General features: G+C 33.0%; 3 protein-coding genes and 1 non-coding gene across 6 annotated transcripts; 1 reads left to right on the forward strand and 3 right to left on the reverse strand.

Annotated features, from left to right (window-relative positions):
- Window positions 1–4,068: 4,068 nt before the first annotated feature.
- On the reverse strand, window positions 4,069–9,082 carry LOC118053230 (uncharacterized). 3 transcript variants are annotated; one of them, XM_073403977.1, is made up of 5 exons: window positions 8,933–9,043; window positions 8,319–8,361; window positions 5,631–6,493; window positions 5,418–5,534; window positions 4,069–5,328 (listed from the first exon to the last, which is right to left on the reverse strand). In XM_073403977.1, exons 3-5 carry the CDS (start codon window positions 6,450–6,452, stop codon window positions 4,468–4,470), a joined length of 1,800 nt encoding a protein of 599 aa, XP_073260078.1. In that variant the 5' UTR covers window positions 6,453–6,493; window positions 8,319–8,361; window positions 8,933–9,043; the 3' UTR covers window positions 4,069–4,467. The 3 variants fall into 3 exon arrangements, with proteins under 3 accessions (XP_073260078.1, XP_073260077.1, XP_034920311.1); XM_073403976.1 differs by having other exon boundaries at window positions 8,211–8,361; XM_035064420.2 differs by lacking the exon at window positions 8,319–8,361 and having other exon boundaries at window positions 8,933–9,082.
- A 760-nt stretch (window positions 9,083–9,842) lies between these two features.
- Window positions 9,843–12,240, reverse strand: LOC118053229 (uncharacterized). Its single transcript, XM_035064419.2, has 3 exons — window positions 12,144–12,240; window positions 11,648–11,812; window positions 9,843–10,557 (listed from the first exon to the last, which is right to left on the reverse strand). The coding sequence occupies exons 2-3, from the start codon at window positions 11,756–11,758 to the stop codon at window positions 10,105–10,107; spliced, it is 564 nt and encodes a 187-aa protein (XP_034920310.1). The 5' UTR covers window positions 11,759–11,812; window positions 12,144–12,240; the 3' UTR covers window positions 9,843–10,104.
- Window positions 12,241–12,296: 56 nt separating this feature from the next.
- Window positions 12,297–12,368, forward strand: TRNAP-AGG (transfer RNA proline (anticodon AGG)). Its single transcript has one exon. It is a non-coding gene; the product is annotated as a tRNA-Pro (tRNA).
- A 2,956-nt stretch (window positions 12,369–15,324) lies between these two features.
- LOC118053228 (uncharacterized) lies at window positions 15,325–20,301 on the reverse strand. Its single transcript, XM_073403975.1, has 2 exons — window positions 19,775–20,301; window positions 15,325–19,050 (listed from the first exon to the last, which is right to left on the reverse strand). Exon 2 carries the CDS (start codon window positions 18,928–18,930, stop codon window positions 15,562–15,564), a length of 3,369 nt encoding a protein of 1,122 aa, XP_073260076.1. The 5' UTR covers window positions 18,931–19,050; window positions 19,775–20,301; the 3' UTR covers window positions 15,325–15,561.
- Between the last annotated feature and the right edge of the window lie 3,001 nt (window positions 20,302–23,302).

A 23,302-nucleotide genomic window follows, 5' to 3' on the forward strand; every position in this document is an offset into this window, starting at 1 on the left:
GGTTGGATAATTATGATTATAATTACGTCAGTTTTCTCGTAATTTCTTTAATTTTGCTGTCATGATCATAGGAAAAAACGTGTATAATCAATAGGAATATTAATCCTATGTATATATCATCAATTCAAGTCTTGAAAGCTGTGACCAGTTTCCTTTCATCCAACAATTAGGCAACTAGCTAGGGTTGGAATAACTGTAATATATGAGGTTCATGGAGGAGATCTTCACCTTCACATATCACATTAACAGCTAGAAGCTGAGACAACAACAGTGCAGAAGCTGCATAGCTGCAATTAATCTATGTTAATTTTGTTGAAGAAAATTAATACTTTCCTGCATCGATCTTATCCATGTGGGTGGCTCTGGACGACTCGACTCGACAAGTCTTCCAAAACGCGGGAGAGCAGAACACTTTGGACCCAGTATAGATAAGATCAAATTATACTTTTTAATTTGAAGAAGACTTTCTTCTTCTTCTTCTTCTTTTGAACGCCTTTTTTGCGATGAAGTTTCACCCTCTCGTGCATGGAAGTGGATTTGCTAATATACACATGGATTTGCAAAGATCGATAAGCACGGAGGCCACCTTAACTAGCTTGGGACTCCTTGTTGTAACGATAACTAGCTACACAAGTTCATGAGTAATTTCTCAAAATGATTTTATATATATTTTTTAATTATTTTTTTGATTTGTACGTACTCGTACTATCTTTTAATATTATATTTTAGTTAATTAGAAGAGAAAGGAAAGATTTTGGATTTAATTCTTAACCATTTGATTAGTATAATTAACAAACTTCAGCTATTTAAATAAAATCTCAAAATTGTTTTATATTACTATTTGACAATGCATAAATTAAAAGAAATAAACTACTAAAATTTAAACAATATAAATATTTCAATAAATTGTAATTCAACTTGGCATTAGTGTATTATTTTAAAAAAATCAAAATCAAATTAATTTCTCTTAAATAAAAAATTATTTAATATTATTATTAGATTTGTTTAAACAGATCAATCAATCTTGAATTCTCCTCACCTAAATTCTTACATAGTACATACAATTTTAAAATTAAAATATAAGAGTCAATAAACACGCTATTAATTCGACTTGTCTTGAGTCTCAAAATTAAATAAATGCTTTTGATTACTTGCATGTTTGTATAATGTGACCAAGCTTAAAATCTAGATAAAAAAAATTAATGAACTTGTAGATGACGATGAGTAGGTAAGAAAACGATGTATTAAGCTCAAATCTCATCTTTTTTCCATAAACTCGATCGTAAAAAACAATTGATATAGAAATGAATCCCTATATATCAACTTATTTTGAAAGTTTTGCTAGGCCATCAATATTTTCACATGATATTTACATGTGTGTAGTATTTTTTATTTATTTTAAGTAGTGTGGATGCACAATGTTTTTAACTTAAAAATATATTAAAATAATATTTTTTAAATTTTATTTTATTTTTAACATTAATCCATTAAAATCATCATGAAACATTAAAAAAATAAATTCAATAAATATTTTTAAAACACATATTTATGTCCTACAGCAGGCAAATCATTAGAAAAATACAAAGCATAGACTGCATTTTGACCAGGCAAACTTGTAGAGTACAAATTAAATGACTAAATAAGACGTTGAAATTGACTAGTAAAAAGACGCACTGGTTGAGCCTTGGGATGCAAGGAAAATAATGCTTAATCTCACATGGAACTTGTAGTATATCTTTATTTTATATATTGCGAATTCTTTAAGAAAATCCCTCAAGACAACCACAATTAATGATGGCAACTTCCTAAATTAAGTTGTTAATCGATTGTTAATGATTTTAATTTATAAATATTTAAAAATATGGTGATAATTATTTTTTAAAATGTTTTTTATTTTAAAAAAAATCAAAATAATAATATTTATTTATTTTTTATAAATTATTTTTATATATAAGCACATTAAAATATCTAAAAATATAAAAAAATAGAATAAATTTAATTTTTTAAAAAATATTTTTAAAATATAAAAATAAATAAGCCGTTATCAAATCAAATTAATGAGTGGGCATGGAGCTCATTAATTATTTTTCTCACCCTTAAATTAAATTAATCAGCTAAAGATTATGGACTCACTGAAGATCAAGCAGCTGGCTAAATGGGAAAAGTTTTGAGTTTGATCTTCTATTGTTAAATATTTCATGAGATTAATTTTGCAGAGATACAAAAGGAATTGTTCAAAAAAATCACTTGGGGATTAAACCACTTAATTACCTCATCAGATTAGCAGCAATATTCCACTCCTTGAAATCTTATAGTCCATGAAAAATTAAAGATGATTATGTCGACTTGTTCATTATTATATATGCCTTCTTCCATTTTTCCAATGTATTGCGTGGCCTCTATATGCATTGATTGGACTTTATTAACATCTTTTTCAAATACGTAATTTGAAAAGTATATATTTAGAGCCAAGTTATTAGCCCATATATATAATTTATCAAATTAACGTATAAAATAGCATGCCCTGGAGTTAAAGTTACTGGATTTATAGCAGTATGGAGTGTGAAATTTGTCCATGGACATTGAGATATTCACACTTGTGAATATTTCACACAAGTCCAAGATTCTTCCTTGTGAAATTTCACACTGCAAAAAAACTCGCAGTAGGGTTTTTAACCATCTAATTTTGTTAGTTTTTCAAGGTTTTTTTTTCTTTTTGTTTAATCACATAATCAAAGGTGGTAATTTCCAATCAAGAGAGCTCTAAACTATTTTTGTTTTTATTTTTTATGATATCAAGAAAGAGTTGAACCAAAGATTTTCTCTGAACTTTACTTGAGTCGGTATTTTTAAATGGATAAGAGTTTCAAATGGAATTCTTCAAGCTCTTCCCAGACCGCCAACACAGCTACTTGTTGAAAGTTCAGAAGTCTGTTGGTTCCATGCACCCAGACGTCAGATCAAACTAAACGATCCTTCCTTGACATGCAGGAGTTAATGCACCTGCATACATAGATATCAAACTTGGCCCGGGATTGACCCGGCCAGGAAAAACATGTCTAAATTATACAAGTTGAGTATCAACATGAAAAAATTAAAAAATATATATTGAAATTTTAATATTTATATGAATATAAGCTATACATGTTATAAATAATAAAGTTTAAAAGATTTTTTTATCCCACATTAAAAATATACTATCTTATTCTTTTAAGTTGTAATATTTAAACTGAAAAGATTTTTTATCCTACATTAAAAAAACATAACTTTTTTCTTGTGAATATAGAGCATATATACTAAAAGTTTTAAATGCTACATTGAAAAAATAAAATATTTTTCTAGTATTTATATAGTAAACTTTGAAATAAGTTAATAACGACTAAAAAATTAAAAAAAAAAAAGCGGTCTTTGGCTAGGAAAAAAAAACATATTAAAAAAAAAATCTCTATTGAGTCTTAGCAGTTCAAGTGGGTTTTCTTGGGCCAATTGCAAGCCCATATTTTGAATGAAACAAACTTGATCAAAATAGCAGGTTAACTTGCTAGGCTGAACCAAGTTTAATAAGTATAACTCCATATGCACCCATCAAAACCTTAATCTCCTCCAAACCCAAGGCATTCAACACTATGGACATGGGACCAATTCATCGTATAAGCCTACACATTTGCCAAGCCCATGCTGTTCTTACATCAATATTATCTAGAGCCTCGAGGGAATTTTGCATCTTGCAAAAACCACAATTATTAAGAAGAAACATGGTGGGAACTATTTTTCTGGTATTGTATTGTTATGAAGTAAGAATGTGATACTGCAGCATTTATTCCTTCAAGCATCAAGCTGGCCGCCATTTATTGATATGAAGAAAAGCGATGGTATACTTACTAGCCAGGTAGCTCTCCTAGGCCATGGCTCAATTCAATCTTAGCAAATTACAACCACCTGTTTGATATGTAGTAGGCCAACACTTACTGGTATGATGCAAGAATTAGGATAGTTTTAAAGTGCCTATGACGAGATTTAATCAGTCAAGAAACAGGAATTTTAATTTCCATTATCAACAAGGACACCGGAGCAGAAATGCTGAGCCTGTTACGTGCATAAACTTGAAACAGTCTTAAAAGTATATAATCTAATTAACGTAATCGGGAAAAAGAGAAAGAAAGAAAAAAAAAAGAACAAAAAAAACAGAACCATGCAGCAAGCATAAGATCTGCGCGTTTCGTTAGCAATAGGAGACAGATGGGTCAGCAAAGGAGTACCGAAATGAAACTGATGGAGGTGCAGTTTAGGGCTTGGCTCCATCGTTCTAGAATGCCAGGTTATAATCTTAAAATGCAAATTTATCAACTTGATGGATTTCCCTCCCTATGCAAGGAATCAGCCTCAAAGAGGCAGGTCAGCATCAGCATACAGGAAACCTGAAGAAACTTCATCTCCCCTTGGCGGTGGCAGGATCTGCACACAAGGTTAGCGATAAGAGACAGATGGACCAGCAAAGGAGTACCGAGATGAAACCGGTGGAAGTGCGGTTTCAGGCTTGGCCCCATGGTACTGGAGCACCTGGTTATAATTTGACGAGGCATCAGCAGCGTTTGTTGAGTATAATCTATCCACTTGATCAGTTTCCCTCCTACGCAAGTGATCAGCCTCAAATAGGCAAGTCTCTCTAGGACCGTCAGCATAATAGGAACCTGAAAAAAATTCATCTCTCCTTGGAGGTGGCAGATATGCATCTGCAGATGAAGCACCATAATGGTAAGTATAATATGGATCCCTTGTATACGGGTCCAAAGCAGGGAGAGCAGAACCAGATGTAGTTGCAGTTATCGAAGTAGTAGCTGGCAGCAATTCACGTGTACCACCAGGATTATATGCCTGATTCAAGTAGAAAGGATCGGCCACAACAGCTTCTCTCTGCAAAGGTACCATGTCTCTGTATATAGGGTAAGGCTGTCTAAGAAGGTGCTCTCTTTCCTGGTCTCTCGAGTATGGATCTAGAGTAGACGAAACATGAAGAGAGGGAGCCAAGTTTATTCTCTCTCCTGAAAGGCCATAAGTTCGATAATCCTTTTCACTCATAAATAAATCACGTGGAATCTCATCTCTATGTGTAGAGCCCACCTCCCTGTATTCAACACGTCGATCCCTTACATCAGAGAGCAGAGGATAACTTCTAGCATCATAATTGGCTCTAGCAAATGCTTCCCTATCTGAATGGATCCGCAACTCTCTTGCTCCCACATAAAGTTCTCTATCGTGAACAGTTACAGTTCGTGGAGAGTGGACAGGTGCTCTAACTGGTGGGAATAGTGCACTGAGCTTCCGAACCTGAGAGAAAAGTAGATATAATAAACAGCTTCAATGCATGAAGAAAAATAATTCATACCAAACTACCAGATTAACCGACCAATTTTTACCTGCTGAACAGTAAGTTCTGTTTTAAACTTGTTCTTCTCATTATAGCTGTCCTTTATAGCCTTCTTGAAAACACTCTCGCTGATTGGATAGCAGTCCTTGTGAACATCAAAACGCACCTAGAATTAAAAAGCATCAGCAAGCAGATCTTGCAAAGCTGACAAGAAAACAAAAATGTGACTAAAGAGAAGTTGGCCTTAAAATTAAAACAAAACCTGAACTGGAAAGGAACCACCAAAAGCCCTGGGCTCCAATTTTACTCCACCAGAAGAGGACGCTTCATAGATACCATACATAAGTTTCAGATCAAAATCATAGAGGAAAAGCTTAAGTCCAGGTTTCACACCCAATATGAGTTCCTTTTTATTCATTGGGACACCCATGACACGATAGCGGAAGCAATCTGGCTTTGTTTTTGCACTGCACATAAAGATCATGCCACCAAGCTTTTCTTTCTTCTTCTCATCCTGTTCATTCTTTTCTTTCCCATCAAGTTTCCCTTTGTTTTTTTCACTCCTCAAGCTTTTATCTGAGCCACCATGCTTTTCTTCCCTCTTTTGGTTCTTTTGACCCTTATTTGACCCAACTAACCTTTCTTGGTTCTTTTGATTCTTTTGGCCCTTCTCAATGCGCTCTTTGTCAGAAATGTTCTTTTCACTTGAATTTAGGTTATTAGCATCATCGTGCTCATTTTTTCTACTTTCTTCATTGCCTTGTAAGAGATTCTTCTTTCTGTTTTTTCCTTGAATTTTTGGACTGCTTTTAGCTTTCTTGGACTTCAAAGAATTGCTAGTTGAAGATTTTTTTATAGCAATAGATTTAGCCCTCAATGGTTTGGGGGTTCTTTTTCTGGATGATTGATCTTTAGTTGACGCTTCAGCATGATTTCCATCTTCATTGTTGTTCGTTTCAGACAGTGACTTAGACAATGCTTCTGTAGGATTCTCAGTTTCCAGATAGTTATTCTCCGTTGACTGCGATTTCATGGAGACTTCAGCCAGATTCTCAGCTTTTGTATTGTTAATCTCTTGTTCCATCACCTGCCAAGCAATCTCGCCTGCCAATCCCAATATCGACCCTGCAGACAAAGTAAGGCAGCCAAGAAGAACGAGATCAATAAATTAATTCAATTAAATTTTCAATTCTTTATATTGTGAATCTAGGCATTTTAGGAATATGCCATGTGTTGTCTTAATACTGATAAGGAGTAAAAGTTTATTTTTGGAACTAGAATATTAATAAGAAGCATGATGCTATTTAGGAATACATCATATGTAGGAATCTTCACGTGATTTAGGAGTTACAGTTTACTAGGAACTCGATTATTAATTAGGAGTTTTCTATTATTTATGGTTTTGTTTTCCTATTTAGTTTAGAACTAGTAGGGCTTTTATGGTGCCTATAAAAGGAGCACCTATTTTATGTAATTGAAAAACTTACGATAATGGAATAATGAGGGTTTTGGTTTAGTTGAGGGTTGTGGCCTTGAGCCACTCTTTCTCCTTTCTGTAAACTCAGATTATTATTCACAGCTACTCTACAGTAACAAGCCCAGTCCCTTCTAAAACAAGCCCCTAACTAATATTGGGGGACACAGATCCAAAGGTGCCTTTACACCTATGATTATAAGAAGTGGAAGGAAAGTTGCAATTTGATAAAATTTTAACCATGAAATGCTTTCCTTCCATCTCAAAGCACCACAATGAGGATCGCAGATGCCATTCCCAGTAGTTTAGACTTCAATCATTCCCAATAATACACGAGGTGAATAAACATGTCCAAGAACAAAAATGGTCATAAGCATTAGAGAGTAATCGAGGATGGAATTATGCATATTAGAGGATAGAACACGTTATATTTGCATAATACATTCAAACTCTGTCCAATTGCAAAAATCCCCTCCCTAACAATATAATAGAAACAGAGAGAAATCACTGAAAGAAGAGAATGTCAGTGTAGAACTGCGGAATTAGAGGAAAAGATGTTTTATAAAAGCTTAAAATTAAATCAGTAGTTCATTGACAGAAGCAAGTTCAGATCAAAATGTATCATAAATTAAAGGAATTAAAAAGAAATTTTCAAAACTAGAACATAATTTACTTTCTTAAGTTTTTTCTTAACATAAACTTCTATACAATGAGCAGAAATTTTTTTTAAAAAAAAAACACAAAAGAAGTTACGGATCTGCAATTTGGGCTTCTAACACGAGTTATCCACAAGTGGGTCACAGATTCCAGATAGTTATAAGGAGGTCAAGGGTTCCAGTTTTCCTAAACCAGGAATACCCAATTACGACCCTATTTTAGCAAAGATCAAATTCAAGATGGTTGAGTATAATGTGCACATACAATATAACTAGTGATCCAATTCCTACATAGGTTATTTCAGATCTGTACAGTGCATCAAGCACAACTAAGCAATTAGTTGTTGATGTCATATCTAAACTGTTGAAGGATCATGTATAATGAAACAAATCTACATAAGCTGTTTAATAGTAAAAGCTGCATCACATTCTCATTCTTTGAACTGTAAAGCGCCATGCCCCATGTAACTTAGAAACCCACGGAAACCTAGCTAAACAATCATATGATTTTGTTTCTCATCCTCCCTGTCCATTATACTCCTTCAGTTCTTTACCAAGCATATGCATACAGGTTGCAGTAACCATATAGGACACACCATTCAAGCCTTCTAAAGAAAAAACAAGAGCAACCCCTGTATATGATTTAACTATTTCCAGTCAAGGAGAAGCCATTATGATACACGTGATTTAGTTCATTAACTGTTTTAAAAACCTTCATAAAAGATTGATGAATGTAACCAAGCAATGCATCAAGTCCTAGGTTCTTCAGCGATATTTTCCACAGATGTGTAACATCCTCCAATTGCATGCTTAGGTATACCTTCAAATGCTCAAAGACCAAACATTTTGCGCTTGCAACATAACTGTAAATTCAACAATACTACCATTAAACTACGTTAATTCTCAAATCATAGTAACAATTTGACACCAAACAAAACACTCCAAACCACTGATTCTTAACTATAGATATTCACAACTCTTTTTTGTCCAGAGAAAACATGAAAACCGCAATGCATTTAAACTATCCTAAAACCGATAGCCACTAATTCCCGATACATCTTCATAAAACTAATGCCAAGTTTCTACCACATGGATTCTCACTTACCATAAAAAAAATCAACCCGGATAAAAAAAAGACAAAAGATCCTAACTTTCCTAATCAAGCAGCAAAAAACCTAATCCAGATAAAACATATTCTAGTCAAGCAAACAATTCACACAATGAAAACACAAACTTCCTTGATCTTCCAATTCAAATCGCACCAAACACCGAACGATCAATTGAAACCAATAAAAAATATGCACAAAAAATTGAATTAAACACACAACACTCAAAAATCAACAAAACCCATTATTTTTTTTCTCTCTTAAACGAAATAACCGAGTTCAATCATAAGAAAAACATAATTCAATAACTAAAGGTTCGAAACTTTACCTTAATTTTTTCCAATATCTCTGCGTTTTATCAACAAGCAGAAAGTGGGAATGTGTTAAATCAAAGTAGTTCCATAATTTAAGAGAGAATTGCAGGGTGGTTTTCTTTTTCTATTTCAATTATAAAATAAGTTGTTGCTATTAATATTAATGAGAGATGAGAGTGAGATAGAATATTTTTGTGTTTTAAAAAAAAAAAAATTATTTGAAATTATTTTTTTGTATTTTTATTAAAAATTAATTTTTTTTAAAAATAATATATATTTTTTTAAGGTTTGCAGTGGTAATTACTTTTAAAAAAAAATTATATTTTTTATTTTTTAAAATCAACCCATTACAATAATATCAAAATATATAAAAAAAAAATTAAAAAAAAAAACTAAATTTTCTACAAACACTACCTTGGACAACAGATTTTGCGTCCAGAAGCTTAAACTCCACCGTTTTGGATAAAGTGCTATTCAACTATTTAAGTAATTTTTTTTTAGTTTACTAATTTAATTTGGGAGTACAAACAAGTCAAGGTAGGCTATTTAGTACATTATGAATATATTACTCAATAATTTGATAATTTATTATTATCATTATTTTTAAAAAAATTAGGAGCAAGAGCTTTTAACTTAGCAATGCAATCTGATAGTAAGAACCAATCAAAGAATCGATTCCACGATCCAAACTATAATTTCTTTGAAAAACTCTCTAAAACCACGTTTCAATGTTTTTTTTTTTTGAAAAAAAAAACTAAAATCAACATTAACACCTTACATGCTGGTTTCCAGATCGACCTGCCATGGACAGATTTTATAACATGGTCACGAGTACAATTTTTTGTTTTGGTATGATGTAGAAGCATGAATAAGAACATAGAAGAGTTAAATCATCGGATGGTAAGAAGCTCTAAGCCAAAAAAAGAAAAAAAAAATGAAAATAAGACTACAGCAGATCACAAAATTACACAGAAAAGCTGGATGCGAATCATTGACATTTTTGTTGTATGATCAACTGCCTGCTTCTAAGTTTCATAGATAAGCACTTTGTCAAGAGCAGCACATTCACTTCTTTCAATTCTCAGAGCCAAAACTTATGGTGATCATATCCTTTATATTCACAAAGTTACAAACACCATATTCCAACAATTCAATACGAGTAATATCAAAAACAGATGTGACCTGTTCAGTCAAGATAAATTTTAACATCAATCCCATTATCAATGAGAGACTGAACCACTGCTCTTATCTTTCCTTCAAACTTGTCCCTTTCCCTCGGAGTATAAGAGGCAGTATATACATCAGCTTCTCTTGCTCTATCAGCTAAGATTTGTCCAACGGCTAAACATGCAGGAATGTCTGAGCGGGACTTGAGCACAGCTTTAATGTCTTTAGAGTTGGTACCAGCAACTGCTACCTGCTTACTGGTCACTCTATGAGTGAGCGATGCTGAGACGAAACGCTTTGAAATAAAAACATCAAGTGTAAATGGCTCCATGTATGCTACAGTCCGCTGTTTAAATGATAAATGCTTGTTTGGGTTCTTTGACTTTTTCCCTTTCTGGTACGTGTATGGCCTGCTGTTATCATCATCAAGGAAATCTTCCACCCCAAAAAAGCTTCTGGGTGCACAATGAGCCTGCAAGGAAGCAATATTAGGAAGGAATTTTCCTAACCGAAAGAACACAGTGCACAAATATCGCGAATTCTTTCCTACATGAGACATCTAAACAATTGTCTCCCTTCCAGTCTACCAACGTGGGAAGCAAGTATTATTGTTCTTCAAGTCACAAAGAACTTCCAAACATGTATTGCTTGAAAATTTTAGTACATAGAAAGGGGGAGAGAAAAAGAAATAGATCCATATGAAACCTTAACCCTATTCAATCGCCATATGAAAACTTGATCTATTCAATCCTTGACAATAGATGATTCATAGTGTAAAGCTTTTGACTTCTTTTCATCCACAAATTTAATTAAATGATATATGAACATACAAATACTGTACTTGTTGCAAAAACTTCTTATTATGGATCAAGCCCTGTGGTCACACCACCAGTAGTAGAAGTATATTATGAGTATTACTAATTATACTCAAGAACCAAATTAACTGTCTCTACTCTCCCACGAGAAAACCAGAACTCAGTGAATAACACCTTTGGCATCTCTGCTGCATCATTTTCCAATCCTAACTTGCAACAAGCAGCGACAACAAAGCGAATGAGAATGATGCAATTAAAACTCAACACCCTTGGTTTCTCCAATGATTACAGTTCTCACAAAAACCTTTATCCTTTTACATATACTCATCGCATATTCATTGTTGTTCAGTTGACGGACTATCAAACTGTGCAATTCCTCACTCCAAATGCACCGCAATTACCATGATAAATCAAATGGATGGCCATGAAGGGGATTGGAATTAGGTTTTAAACTTAAATTCAACCCTTCAACTGGCTAAGAACCTTAGTCTCTTAACCACTCACTCCACCAACACCAAGATGATCACTACTATAACTTCTGATTTTGAAAATTACAGAAGGAACAATAGGCAATACAAATAAAACAAATTGAAAGACTAGTGTTTCTTTTTCTAGTCCCTTCAAATGCAGATAGTTCATCGTTACATTAATCCATAGTGATTGATAAATAACCAAATATTTACGCAAATCCATCAGATTAACTGAATGGGTATCTATAAAAACACAAGATTTGAACAGGTAACATACCTGTCCGTTGTGGAATCCAGTATTAGGCACATACAACCCAGGCCTTAACTTATCTCCTCCATTTGCAAAAAACCCCTTGTTCAAAACCCTTCCAAAAACTTGCTTCAACATGTTCCGCTCAGACCCAACAAAACTTACTCAACTATTCACTAGCTCTATATTCACCTGTTAACCAAAACAAAATGAACCATTGATTAACTAAAACAACACTAAACGGAAAAGCATGAATCAAGCACATAAGCAACGAAACAACTAGTGAACATGTTTATATATCAAAGGGGTGTTAGGAAATGAAATGAAAGAGAGAGATAAAAGGGAAGTGTAGATTTTCTTATTTGGTAGGCATTTTATCTAACAGTTGGAGTGCAAAAAAACAATGAGCAAAACAAAAGATAAATTAATAGAAAGGGGTTGTTTCAAGAGAAAGGAGCATCATAGAAAGCAAACGTCGAATATAAACGTGTACGAACCATCAAGAAAAATGAGAGAGAGAAACCTGGATAGTCAGGAAGGCCAGAAAATTCCTCCACAAAGAGAGCGAGAGAACTTACATCACTGGGTATCGATTGGTTAAGAAGGAGAATGGACGGTCCATTAAATATCAAGTTTATTATTATTTATATTAAAATTTGTAAAAGCTGACAGGATTGGGCATTTGGTCTAGTGGTATGATTCTCGCTTAGGGTGCGAGAGGTCCCGAGTTCAATTCTCGGAATGCCCCTTTTCGTTTTTGTTTTGTGTGCTTGATTTAGCCATGAGGTTCCTAGTTATTGGGTTTAAGATTTAGAATATTAGTTTGCATGTTATGATATTATTTCAATTTTTTTTTAATTAAAACGATGGTTTTTGAACAAAAATTTTAAAAAATATATATAAAGTCAATATAGATTTGATCAAAATTATCTCTAAAATAATTTGAAATTCATATTATAATTTGAATAGATAAATTATTAAAACTAGATCAACTTCTGTAATTATAATTCATATTACTATTCTCTCTCTCATGCTTTTTATAAAAATAAAATTATTCTGCACAAAATCAGCTTTCCTTTGAAGGCTTTTGTCCATGTTATTCATTTTTTTTTGTCATGCATATATTTTTTTAAAAATTGTCCTGATGTTTTTGTAACTCAAACATTATATTATTCCAACTCCCACACATGTCAATAATCATAATTTGTTTGGATAAGACTAGTCTGGGTGCCAACATTACACTTAGACCAATTAAAAGTTTATTTAATGGTAAAAAAAATAATATGGAGACGATGTTAGATTTTTAATTGGTAATAGAAATCTAAAACACTCATTGAAAGCTTTATCAATGGGTTAAATAGAGCAAACGAAATATTATGTGTATAAAAAATGTTGTCAATGACAAATAAAAACTAGATTGATATGCTGGACATTAATAAAGAAATATAATATCATGTATGAAATACTTATTTAATTATCTGTTAGATTGTTTTGGAAGCAATAATTAAAAATTGAATGGAAAACAAAATAATTTTCTAGCATGATTTTAATACTTTTTATTTATTTAATGTTGCCCATGTTGTAAGGCATTGGATGACTGGTCCGTGTTAGAGTTGGTTTAGGCTCTGTTTGTTTACTGGAAAGTAATTTTTTTTTGGAAAGTGAATTCCAGCAAAAGTGAATTCCGATAAAGTATTTTTCGATATTTGGTAGTGTAATGGAAAATAAGTTGGAAAACACTTTCCAGTATTTGGTTATGTCATGGAAAATAAGCTGGAAAATAACTTATTAATATTTTATTTTTCTCAAGTTTATTAAAATAATAATGAACAAATCTTACAAATTAAAAAGTTGAATGAGAATGAAATTGAAAAAAATATATAATTTCATAAATTATCTCAAATAAAATAAATAATAATCAAAAATAATAGAGATTAAATCTAAAAAAATTAAAAAAAAAATGAAAGATGAAGAAATTAAAATAATAATATTCAACATTTCATAAATTATTTCAAATAAAATAAGTAACAATTAAAAGAATAAGGACCAAATTTGATAGATAAAAAAATTTCAATAAAAATACAATAAGGAAAAAAGCAAATAGCAATTATAAAAATAAGGACCAAAGTTAATATAAAAATAAAATTTTAAGAGATGAAATTGAAAAATAAATATTTCAAAACAAAATATATATAGCAATCAAAAGTTTGAGGATCAAATTTGATATAATCAGCAAATAATGACATTTCTAATTTTTTCACAACTTCTGGAAAGTGTTTTCCCCTCAAATTTTTCAGGAAAACACTTTCCTGAAAACCAAGTCAAATTTTTCTTTTACTAGAAAGTATTTTTCATTTACCAACTTTTCTATTGGCAAACAAACACAAGAAAGTTTGGAAAGTGATTTCTCAGAAACCACTTTCCAGAAAACAAACATAGTTAAAGGGAAAACACTTTCCTGAAAACCAAGTCAAATTTTTCTTTAACTGAAATTGACTGGAAAGTATTTTCCGTTGACCAACTTTTCTAATGACAAATAAACATAGAAAAGTTTGGAAAATGATTTCCCAGAAACTACTTTCCGGGAAAACAAACATGATCTTAATGTGTTCTATTTGACTAAGAAGTTTAATTATAGATCTGTTTAACAATATAATTGTGATTGCTTTTCAAAATATTTTTTATTTAGAAATATATTAAAATAAAATATTTTTTATTTTTTAAAAAATAATTTTTGACATCAACACATTAAAATGATATAAAAATATTAAAAAAAATATTAATTTAAAGTAAAGAAAAAAAATAAAATAAAATTTAATTTTTTTCAAAAAACTCTTATGAAACACACAAGCTCTAGATCACCTCATTCAAACCCCAATCTAGCTCTAAAATAAATTTTAAGACATTTTCTTTTCAGACTTGTGCTTAACTTTGATTAAGCTTAGGTGCAAAACAACAAAATATCAATGAAAGAAATCACAAAACAAAAGGAGTTCAAAGAGTGAAATAAAAAGACAATATAATATTCGATTAGCCCCTTCTAATGAGTCTAAGTGTCTAACCCATGAAGATTATTTAGTAGTATAGTTGTGGTTACTTTTAAATAATTATTTGTGTCAAAATATATATCAATAATGTTTTTTTTTTTTTAAAAAAATTATTTTTAACATTCAACACATCAAAATCATTTTAAAATACTAAAAACATATTAATTTAAAATTAATAAAATAATAAAAAAAATTAATTTTTTTAAAAACACATTATTTAAAACGCGAAAACACATAGGCCATGGTAGTTAATCACAATGAACTAACCCGATTTAGCCCATTGTCTCTTAAGTTTCCCTTTGGTTCCTTTCTCCTCGGTTAGGCCTTCAGCAGTAGGCTCCAGTGGATGAAGTTTGTGATAGAGCCACAAAAGAACTAGGGACCAAAATAATAAATTCATCTGAAGGAAAGCCAGATCAAAGCTCCACTGACAACAAATCAGTGTGATGCCAACAGCCCACATGGAAAGGAAAAAACAAGTCAGGAACATTTTGCAGTTGGAAGCAACAGAATCAAATCGAGAAAATAGACTTCAGGATTATAACATCAAACAAGTTCGATCTGCAATTATACAGAATAAACACTTGCCATGCATTTCTAATCATATTCTTCAAAGCTTCAAAATACAACAAGAATTTAAAGGAAACAAAACGTATATAACCTAATATGCAACACTATTTCATTAGCATTCATCAAAGAGGCTACAAGCCTACAACAAATCTGGAAACAACAAAAAACAACAGTTAAGATGATTGGTTCCAGACATAAAACTGAAGAGAGCATCGTTCATCAAGTTCCAATTAACTTCCTAATGTTTCTCACAGGAAGTAATTGGGTAGCAATCCTATACACTAAGGATTAAAAAGGATGCTCTAACATGCACTCCTTGCCAGTTCAATCTACCAAAACTACAGGATTAGTAATAATTGATGAAGGATCAATCTCCCAATAGCTTCTTTCGCACCTATCTTTCTTTCCAGTGTGCTTGAAAGCAGAACACTGATGTGAAAATCTACTAAACTCGCCACGTGGTATATCCAGAACCCTGGTAATTGATCTTTGGATTCTAGGAGCCCAGTAAAAATGTTTATTTCTATTAGCAGATTCATGTAGTTTAGCACGAATCAAAACTACAACTTTCACACTGCACTCATTATCTTCCAGCACTTCAACAATGTCAGATTCTCCATCAGAGCTATTCCAGGTCTTATACAGTGCCCATATCTCACCTTTTCTGGGGTGAATTTCATACCTGCTGTTACCAATGGATTGAGCTTTCAACAGATGAGAAAATTTGGAAGCAGAGAGCACCTTGTTTTTACCACTTTTAACTTTGAATGTCCCACAACAAACAGGCCTCGTTGCATCTTTTGGAGGCCAGCACACTTCAAGCATTGCGACGTGCAATCTGAAATTAGGGGTAGAATCAATCACCTTGATTTGACCATAATTCCTTGGCAGCCCATCCTCATTGCTGTAAAGTGCCCATATTTGATCAAGCTGAAATTTATCCTCTGACTTTTCCCTCTCAAAATTATAGCACTGTACTTCTAGTTCTACAACTTTACGACCTGGAGATATAGGGCTTAATATGAGACCAATTGAACCACCATCCTTCACAAACATCTTATCATCAGGTTTAATCAACAAACTTGGTTTCCCATTCCTTATATCATTGTTAGCTGCAGTATTCTCTTCAGTATCCTGATTAGCACTAACTTGACTATTTCTCTTGCTTAAATCCCTGGGAGATCTTCTAGGTGTCAAGGCATCAGCTGCAAGTTCACTCTTACCCTGTTTCCTAGGGGTTTCAATCCTCTCTTTAGCTGGAGATGAAATATCAATTCTTCCAGACTGGGCAAGGTTGCCAGGTTTTATGACTTTCCTGCTGTCCTTGTTGTTTGCAAATAGACCTGCAACAGCTACATTTCCGTCTATAGAAGATTTTCCAAGGATTGAGCTCCCTCTTTCTGGCCCTGTCTCATTTTTCTTAGGCGTGCAAATCTTCTTGTTTGTGGATTTCAGTTCACCTTTGGAAGATTGAGACCAAGAATTAGTTGATTGACTATCCACATTTTCCTTTTCCATCTTAGTATCAATGGGATCACCAAGGTCATCAAGATTGCTAGGCAGAGAAGCAGGATCAAGTTCAAAAGACCCAGCAGGTACACCCTCTCCTTCCCTGCCAGACATTCTAAATGAAGGGATTTGGTGTGAAAACTTGTACAGCTCAGTTGGCGGAATGCAAAATTGGATAACCCCATCATGAGCAGCTCGCTGAAAAATGCTGACAAATCCTTTCACTTTATGCAAATAAGCAACCCCAATGCCGAAGTTTTCATCAAAATCTGATAGGACCTCCACAAATTCAAACATGTAAGGTGGTCTATGTTTTTCTGGTTCAGAACTCCATTTCATTTCCCAGCCCTTGAAGAGCGCCCAGATTTCCCCTTTTTTAGGATATATCAAATAACTGCCTCTGCTACTGCCATTTATACAGCACACCTGATGAGAGAACATAGCACGATCAGCAGTTCTTTGAGAGCCCCCACTTTCAAACTTACCACATGCAACAGGCAAATCCTTGTCAGACCAGTCTTTCTCATGCGCAACATCTGAGCTAGCTTCCAGCCAAGTTATCTGCAGCTTGAAACCAGGTGAGAGAACTTTCTTGACCCGAGCATAAAATCTTGGCATGCCATCTGTTGTATCATAAATAGCCCACACTTGATTAACAGCAAAACAGCTTTCTTCCTTGTCATTCTCAAAATTACTGAAATCTGGATCAGGGATCTCTAGGGTCTCTGATAATAGTGGTTCATTTGAAAACACGTTAGAGTTGTCATCAACTTTGGGCATTCCATCTTTATTATCTGATTGTGCGTCTGCTTTCTCCACCATGGATGGTTCCTCCCCCTTCATCTCATAAACTTCAGTTCTCCTTTCCTGATTTGACAAGCTTTCTTCCAGAGTTGAACTTGCCTTTTGCTTGGCCTCTTTCTTATTTCTATCCACTGCAGCAGCAGCAGCAGCTGAAAGATGCTCTTTATCGTGCATCATCTCCTCTTTAGTGGCACTAGAGGATCTACTCACCCTTGGTCGTTTTGGTGAGGAGACAACAAAATCATCATCATCAATTATTTTTTCCTTGTAAGAAACATTATGCTTTTGCCTTGAAGATCTCCTAGGTTGATTACCTCCACAGGATCCTGAGTTCTGTCCAGAAATAGTACTGTGATTTTCTTGAACAGCCACATCTTCATCACTGCTTGCTGTTACAAAACTCTCGCCAGATTCTACTTGAGACTGTTTTCCTCTCTTCCTGCTTGCAACTTTTGAACTTCCCAAATCTTTGGGTTTGGTAGGAACACCTTTCCCTGCTTGTACTCCCACATTCACATACCCGTTGGCTTTCTGTGATGGTTTAGAACCACCACAATTTTTCATGTTATTTCCTGCTTTCACCTCATTCAGTTTAGAACTCCCACCAATGTCAACTGATCTAAACCTGTCTGGAAAACTAGCACCAGAAGGGTTTCCACTGTTACTTTGTGGAGCAACTTTAGAAGGCCCTTGATTTGGAACTCCATTCTGATTGGGGAATTGACTCCAGGGTGATCCACATGGCACACCATGGATATACAAATTGACAGCAATGAAAGAATTCTGGCAATTTTGACAGCGCAGAGTTTTATTCTGAAGCTCTTTGAAGTACTGGTACCTCATATTACAAGAGGAACAGCACGTCCAGAATGTTGGCCGCTGTGGAGCACTAGAAAACTTGTTAGCCTCATGCTGCTTCTTGCTAATGGAATTCCAATTTGTCTTATGGGATGTTGGCTTTGGTGCAGCAGGTCTCAATGAACCTCTACACTTGATATCATACAAAGAACGCTTGGCTGGATCTGTAAGCACCCTATTAGCTTCACCAATCAGCTTGAAAGCTGCCTCTGCACCAGCAAACTTGTTCTTGTCAGGATGAAGCGTAAGCGCAAACTTTCTGTATTGCTTCTTGATGACTGCCTCATCAGAAAAGCGCTCGATCTGGAGAATTCCATACCAATCCATATCTGACCCATTTAATTTGTTTTGTGCAGAGCAATGAACCTCACAGACTGCCAACATTTGGGAAATATTATCTAGTTCAGGGTAGAGTTGACGCGCCTTCAATGCAATCTTCCTTGCACCTTCAAAATCACCATTTTGCATTTTCCTATCTGCAATATCCTTTGCTCTGATGGCCTCATCTTTGTTGCATTCCATGGTTGGTTGAAATCCAAGACCAGTAACTCAGACGCGCTTGCTAATATCACACTCAGAAAAACTAGGCAACAGTTTTTCCCCTGTCTTTCCAACCTCCAGCCATCATCCAAAATCTTCAAGCTGCATTAATACAGACCAGATATATTTAGTCCAAATTTCCCACCGGATCCACGTCCAGTAACAACAAATTACATGTAATCTGACAACAAAGAATAATCACTTGACATTTGAATAACCACCAAAATGCTCTTCAAAATAGCAATCAAACTTAAACAGAAAGCACCAGAATCCCTCCACAAATAAAAACAGCAATCTAACTGACCCCAGGAGATTAAACAATAGAATTCAAAACCAGAAACCCACATCAAGATATAACAAAATTAATCAAAAGCATTCGCCCATTCCCAAAAAAAAAATACAGCAGTCCATTTTAAGGCCTTCTAAACAGAAAACTTAAAAACGCACAGAAAAAAGAAAGAAAGAAAGAAAGAAAGAACATGTCATAATCATATTTCAGATTCACCAAACATAAACTCTCTTCAGGCTAGATTTCTAAATCTAAAAACTCTCTTGCCCACAAACTAGAAATGAAAATCCAATAAACATTGAATAAAGTGTTAAAGCGTTAGCCAAAGAAATTCAAAAGCACCCAACAAGCTTATTGAACCAAAACAAAACCCTAAATATACATTCAAAACCCTGAAAAACGCTCATTTCATGAACAACCACGATTAGATAGACAGACTTGACACAAAACCCACAAATATTTAGCACTGAAAACCATCAATCACACCAAAACAACAAACTTTAGCTTGCAAACACAAATGATCCAGGGGGTACATACCTCACAAGCCAAAACCCAGTAGCATGCATGCAAAAAAGCCCAGAAAACCGAAAACCAGCTTTCAAAACCGAGCCAAAACCCTAGCAAGGTAACCAAAAATAGATTCTTGGAAGAGTAAGAGAAGGGGAGGGGGGACAGGGAGAGAGACGTTGAGCAAGAAAGCGGAAAATATACAGGGGAGAAATAGAAGAAAAGAACTCACTTAATACGTGAGGGTATTTTGAATTTTTTGATAAATAGAGAGGGAAAAGACAGCGGGAAGAGGGTGAAATTTTTGGGGGGAGAAGGGGAGGGAAGGGAGAGAGGATGGAAAGAGAGGGAGAGAGAAGTTAGAGGTAGAGGCCCCTCTGCTTTTGTGAAATTTTTGGTTGCCCCCAATTATCTCTTGTATCTCGCAGTCTTAGCAATTTTTTTTTTTTACACTTTTGCACCATTTTTATTAGGGGTGTTTTGAGTGGGTATGGAAGTGTCTAGATTTTCAGGGGAAGTAGGCGTTTTCATGGAGATTTGTGGAAAGCAAGGAGGCTAAACCCTAGTTAGAAGGTATTCATGAGTTGGGTCTATGTTTTGATTTCATTCAATTTTGAATGGGTTTGGCCTAGATTTTAAAGAAATTGGGCAAGGCCCATTTTGTAAATAGATCTAATCCTGATTTTCTTTAAAAAAAAATCATTTTAATTTGGATGGAGATGATTGACTTGTTTAATGATTGCAATATACTGGAGTTGAGTAAAAACAATTTAAACGTTAAAAAAAACATTCAAGCCATATAAAAATATTTGATACCATTATTAAACTCGATTCAATATATTAATCTTAAGATCTTTAACTTGACTTTTTATCTAGCCTGATTTTAAAATTAATTATTTGAGAGTTGTCCTAACAAGATCTAGTTGATTTGATGGGTTAAAAAAAACCTTAAATGATCAGGAAAAACATGATTTGGCTTTAACACAAAATTCAAGATGGTATTTTTTTTAATACCAAGACGATGATTATTACATCGGCCCAAGCTTCACGATTTTATATGTCAAACCCGTGACCTAAATTATGGACTTCATTGGAGTTAAAAACTTTGTTTTTTAACTATTTTTTACTCGATTATATGATAATAAAAAATGACACTCATGAAAATGAGCACTAATCAAATTCTATAATATTTGTTAGAGACTGCAATAACTTTATAGAAAGCAAACTAAAACAAATTCAAAATAATCAAATGTTAAAGGATAAAAATAAAGACAAAAAGGATTAGATCAAAATAGAAAAAAAAATTGGAAAATGAAATTTTTTAAGGAAAAAAAAAAAGCCTAGCCAAACAGGTCAACCTTTAACATCTCGACTCAACTCTTATCTAACATAGGTTTAAGATTAACATGCATAAAAGTTGTCATAATATGATCCAATCAGGATAACATTTTTTTTTTTTAATACTGAGACGATGATATATTGGAGTGATCTAAACTTTGCGACTTAACCCAAACCCACGATATGGATCATGGACTACATCGAGTTTAACAGCTCTGTTTTTTTTTTTTTTTTTCTATTTTTACTTAATGATATGATAACAAAAATAGGTGTCCACAAAACTAAGACTCAACCAAATATTAGGGTATTTATTTGAGATTGTGATAACTTTATAAAAAATAATTCAAAATCAATGAATATTGAATAATAAAATTAGAAAAGAAAAAAAAATGTCAAATCAAAAGAAAAAAATGAAAGATGGAATTAAAAAAAAAAAAGAAAAAAAAGAGCAACTCCTTCATTGTTTACATGAATAGTGATAGAGTTGGGGTTTTACTCCAGTTCCTTTGATATAATAGATAACTAGATTGATAGCTTGTGTTATACCGTGGCCTAAACAAAAAAATTCCTAACATAAAAAAAGATGCTTGATGCTAGCATTTTTAAAAGAGACAAAAAAATTTAAGATCTAGGTTATTTTCTCGATTGGGTTCACTAAGCTCAATTAATTTAATAATTTAACTAAAAAAAGGAAATAATTGTAAATTAACAAGCTAAAAAAATGACTATGATTGATTGAAATAAATGACAGTAACATGGAAATATATCCATCTAATATTCTTAAAAAATCTTAATGATTTTATTTTATAACAAACCAAAAAAATAATGACAATAAGATAACCTTATAGAAAAAAAAAATCAAATTTTAATTGTCAGCAAATAAAATGTTGAAGGACGAAATTGAAATTTTTTTATTTTAAAAAAGCTAAAGTTTACTTGAGTTAGCCAAATTTGCAACCTAGTCGTGAGATAACCTTGCAGATAAAAAAATGAAAAGGCTACAAACTTCAATTCTCAAACCAATATAATGTTGAAGAGTAAAACTTTAAAAAAGCCATGAAAAAAGACTCGTGTCGATATGAGTTAACCCGTCAAACTCGCAACCCAGAATATGAGATCGAGATAACCTCTTATAAAAAAAAATGAAAAAATAAAATCATAAAGCTTAATTTCTAACTAACGTAATACTAAATGATGAAATTTAAAAACATCATTTATAGTAAATGATCTAAAAACATAAAAATCAGCTCGGGCCTAACATTCCAAACCCGTGACCCTATGTCATAAGATTGAGATTATCACATAGAAGGTAAACTTGAAAACTCATGAAGTATAATAAAATTGAGAAAAAAAATCAATAAAAATAATTCAAAATAAAATAAATATCAATTAAAAGAATTATGACCAAATTTGACATAAAAATAAATAAAATCAAATGTTGGGGGATGAAAATAAAAAATTATTCAAATACAATATATAGCATTCAAAAGAATAAAAATCAAATTTGATATAAAAATCAAATAAAACCAAAACCTATGGAATAAATTGAAGGAAAAAATCAAATAAAAAGAACTTAAACCAAAATAAATAGTAATAAAAAAACTAAGGATCAAATTTGATATAAAATAAAATGACAAGACACATTTAATTTTGACAGGGCTAGCTTGAATTTTAAGGAAACGAGAGAGAAAAAAAGGTACAAGAAGAAAAAAAGGGTTGTCTATGCCAAACTATCATTCTGCCACCATCACGTGTTGACCCAATAAAAAAGCCGCTTTGCATTGCTTCAACAACACAACAAAAATAAACGTGTGATCTCATGAAGATACCACATGCATCACCAAACATGACAAGCATCTCCCACACATTTTAGCCTGTTTACCCACTTGTTTATCTTAGTTTCCATATTTGTTTTGGTTTTAATTTTGTCTCTCAACACTTAATTATTCTATATCAATTGAATTTTATATTATTTTTCAAAATTAAACATTAACCGAGCTCCTTAAATCTCTCTCAATATTACACGATCCCAGAACCAAGATATCTAAAACTTAACTATCAACTAAAATCATGAATAAAGCCAGTACCAATGGATCAAATTAAAAAAAAAATAGAAAATCACGGTGACCGTCATGTCCTCCTCGTCTCCATTGTTTCAAAATTCAAATACTACATAAAACATCCTCCTCGTCTCCATTGTTTCAAAATTCAAAACACAAG

This window comes from Populus alba, chromosome 13, assembly GCF_005239225.2.
Source record: "Populus alba chromosome 13, ASM523922v2, whole genome shotgun sequence".
Taxonomy (NCBI): domain Eukaryota; kingdom Viridiplantae; phylum Streptophyta; class Magnoliopsida; order Malpighiales; family Salicaceae; genus Populus; species Populus alba.

Bases quoted from the DNA above. Each gene is read 5' to 3' on its own strand.
- LOC118053230 (XM_035064420.2), bottom strand. From the start codon at position 6,452: ATGGAACAAGAGATTAACAATACAAAAGCTGAGAATCTGGCTGAAGTC. The intron at 5,535-5,630 runs GTTTTGTTTTAA...TTTTAATTCTAG, and splicing joins GTGGTTCCTTTCCAGTTCAG to GTGCGTTTTGATGTTCACAA. The intron at 5,329-5,417 runs GTAAAAATTGGT...CTTTTCTCTCAG, and splicing joins CAGAACTTACTGTTCAGCAG to GTTCGGAAGCTCAGTGCACT.
- LOC118053228 (XM_073403975.1), bottom strand. From the start codon at position 18,930: ATGGAATGCAACAAAGATGAGGCCATCAGAGCAAAGGATATTGCAGAT.
- LOC118053229 (XM_035064419.2), bottom strand. From the start codon at position 11,758: ATGTTGAAGCAAGTTTTTGGAAGGGTTTTGAACAAGGGGTTTTTTGCA. The intron at 10,558-11,647 runs GTATGTTACCTG...GCTTCCTTGCAG, and splicing joins CTGGATTCCACAACGGACAG to GCTCATTGTGCACCCAGAAG.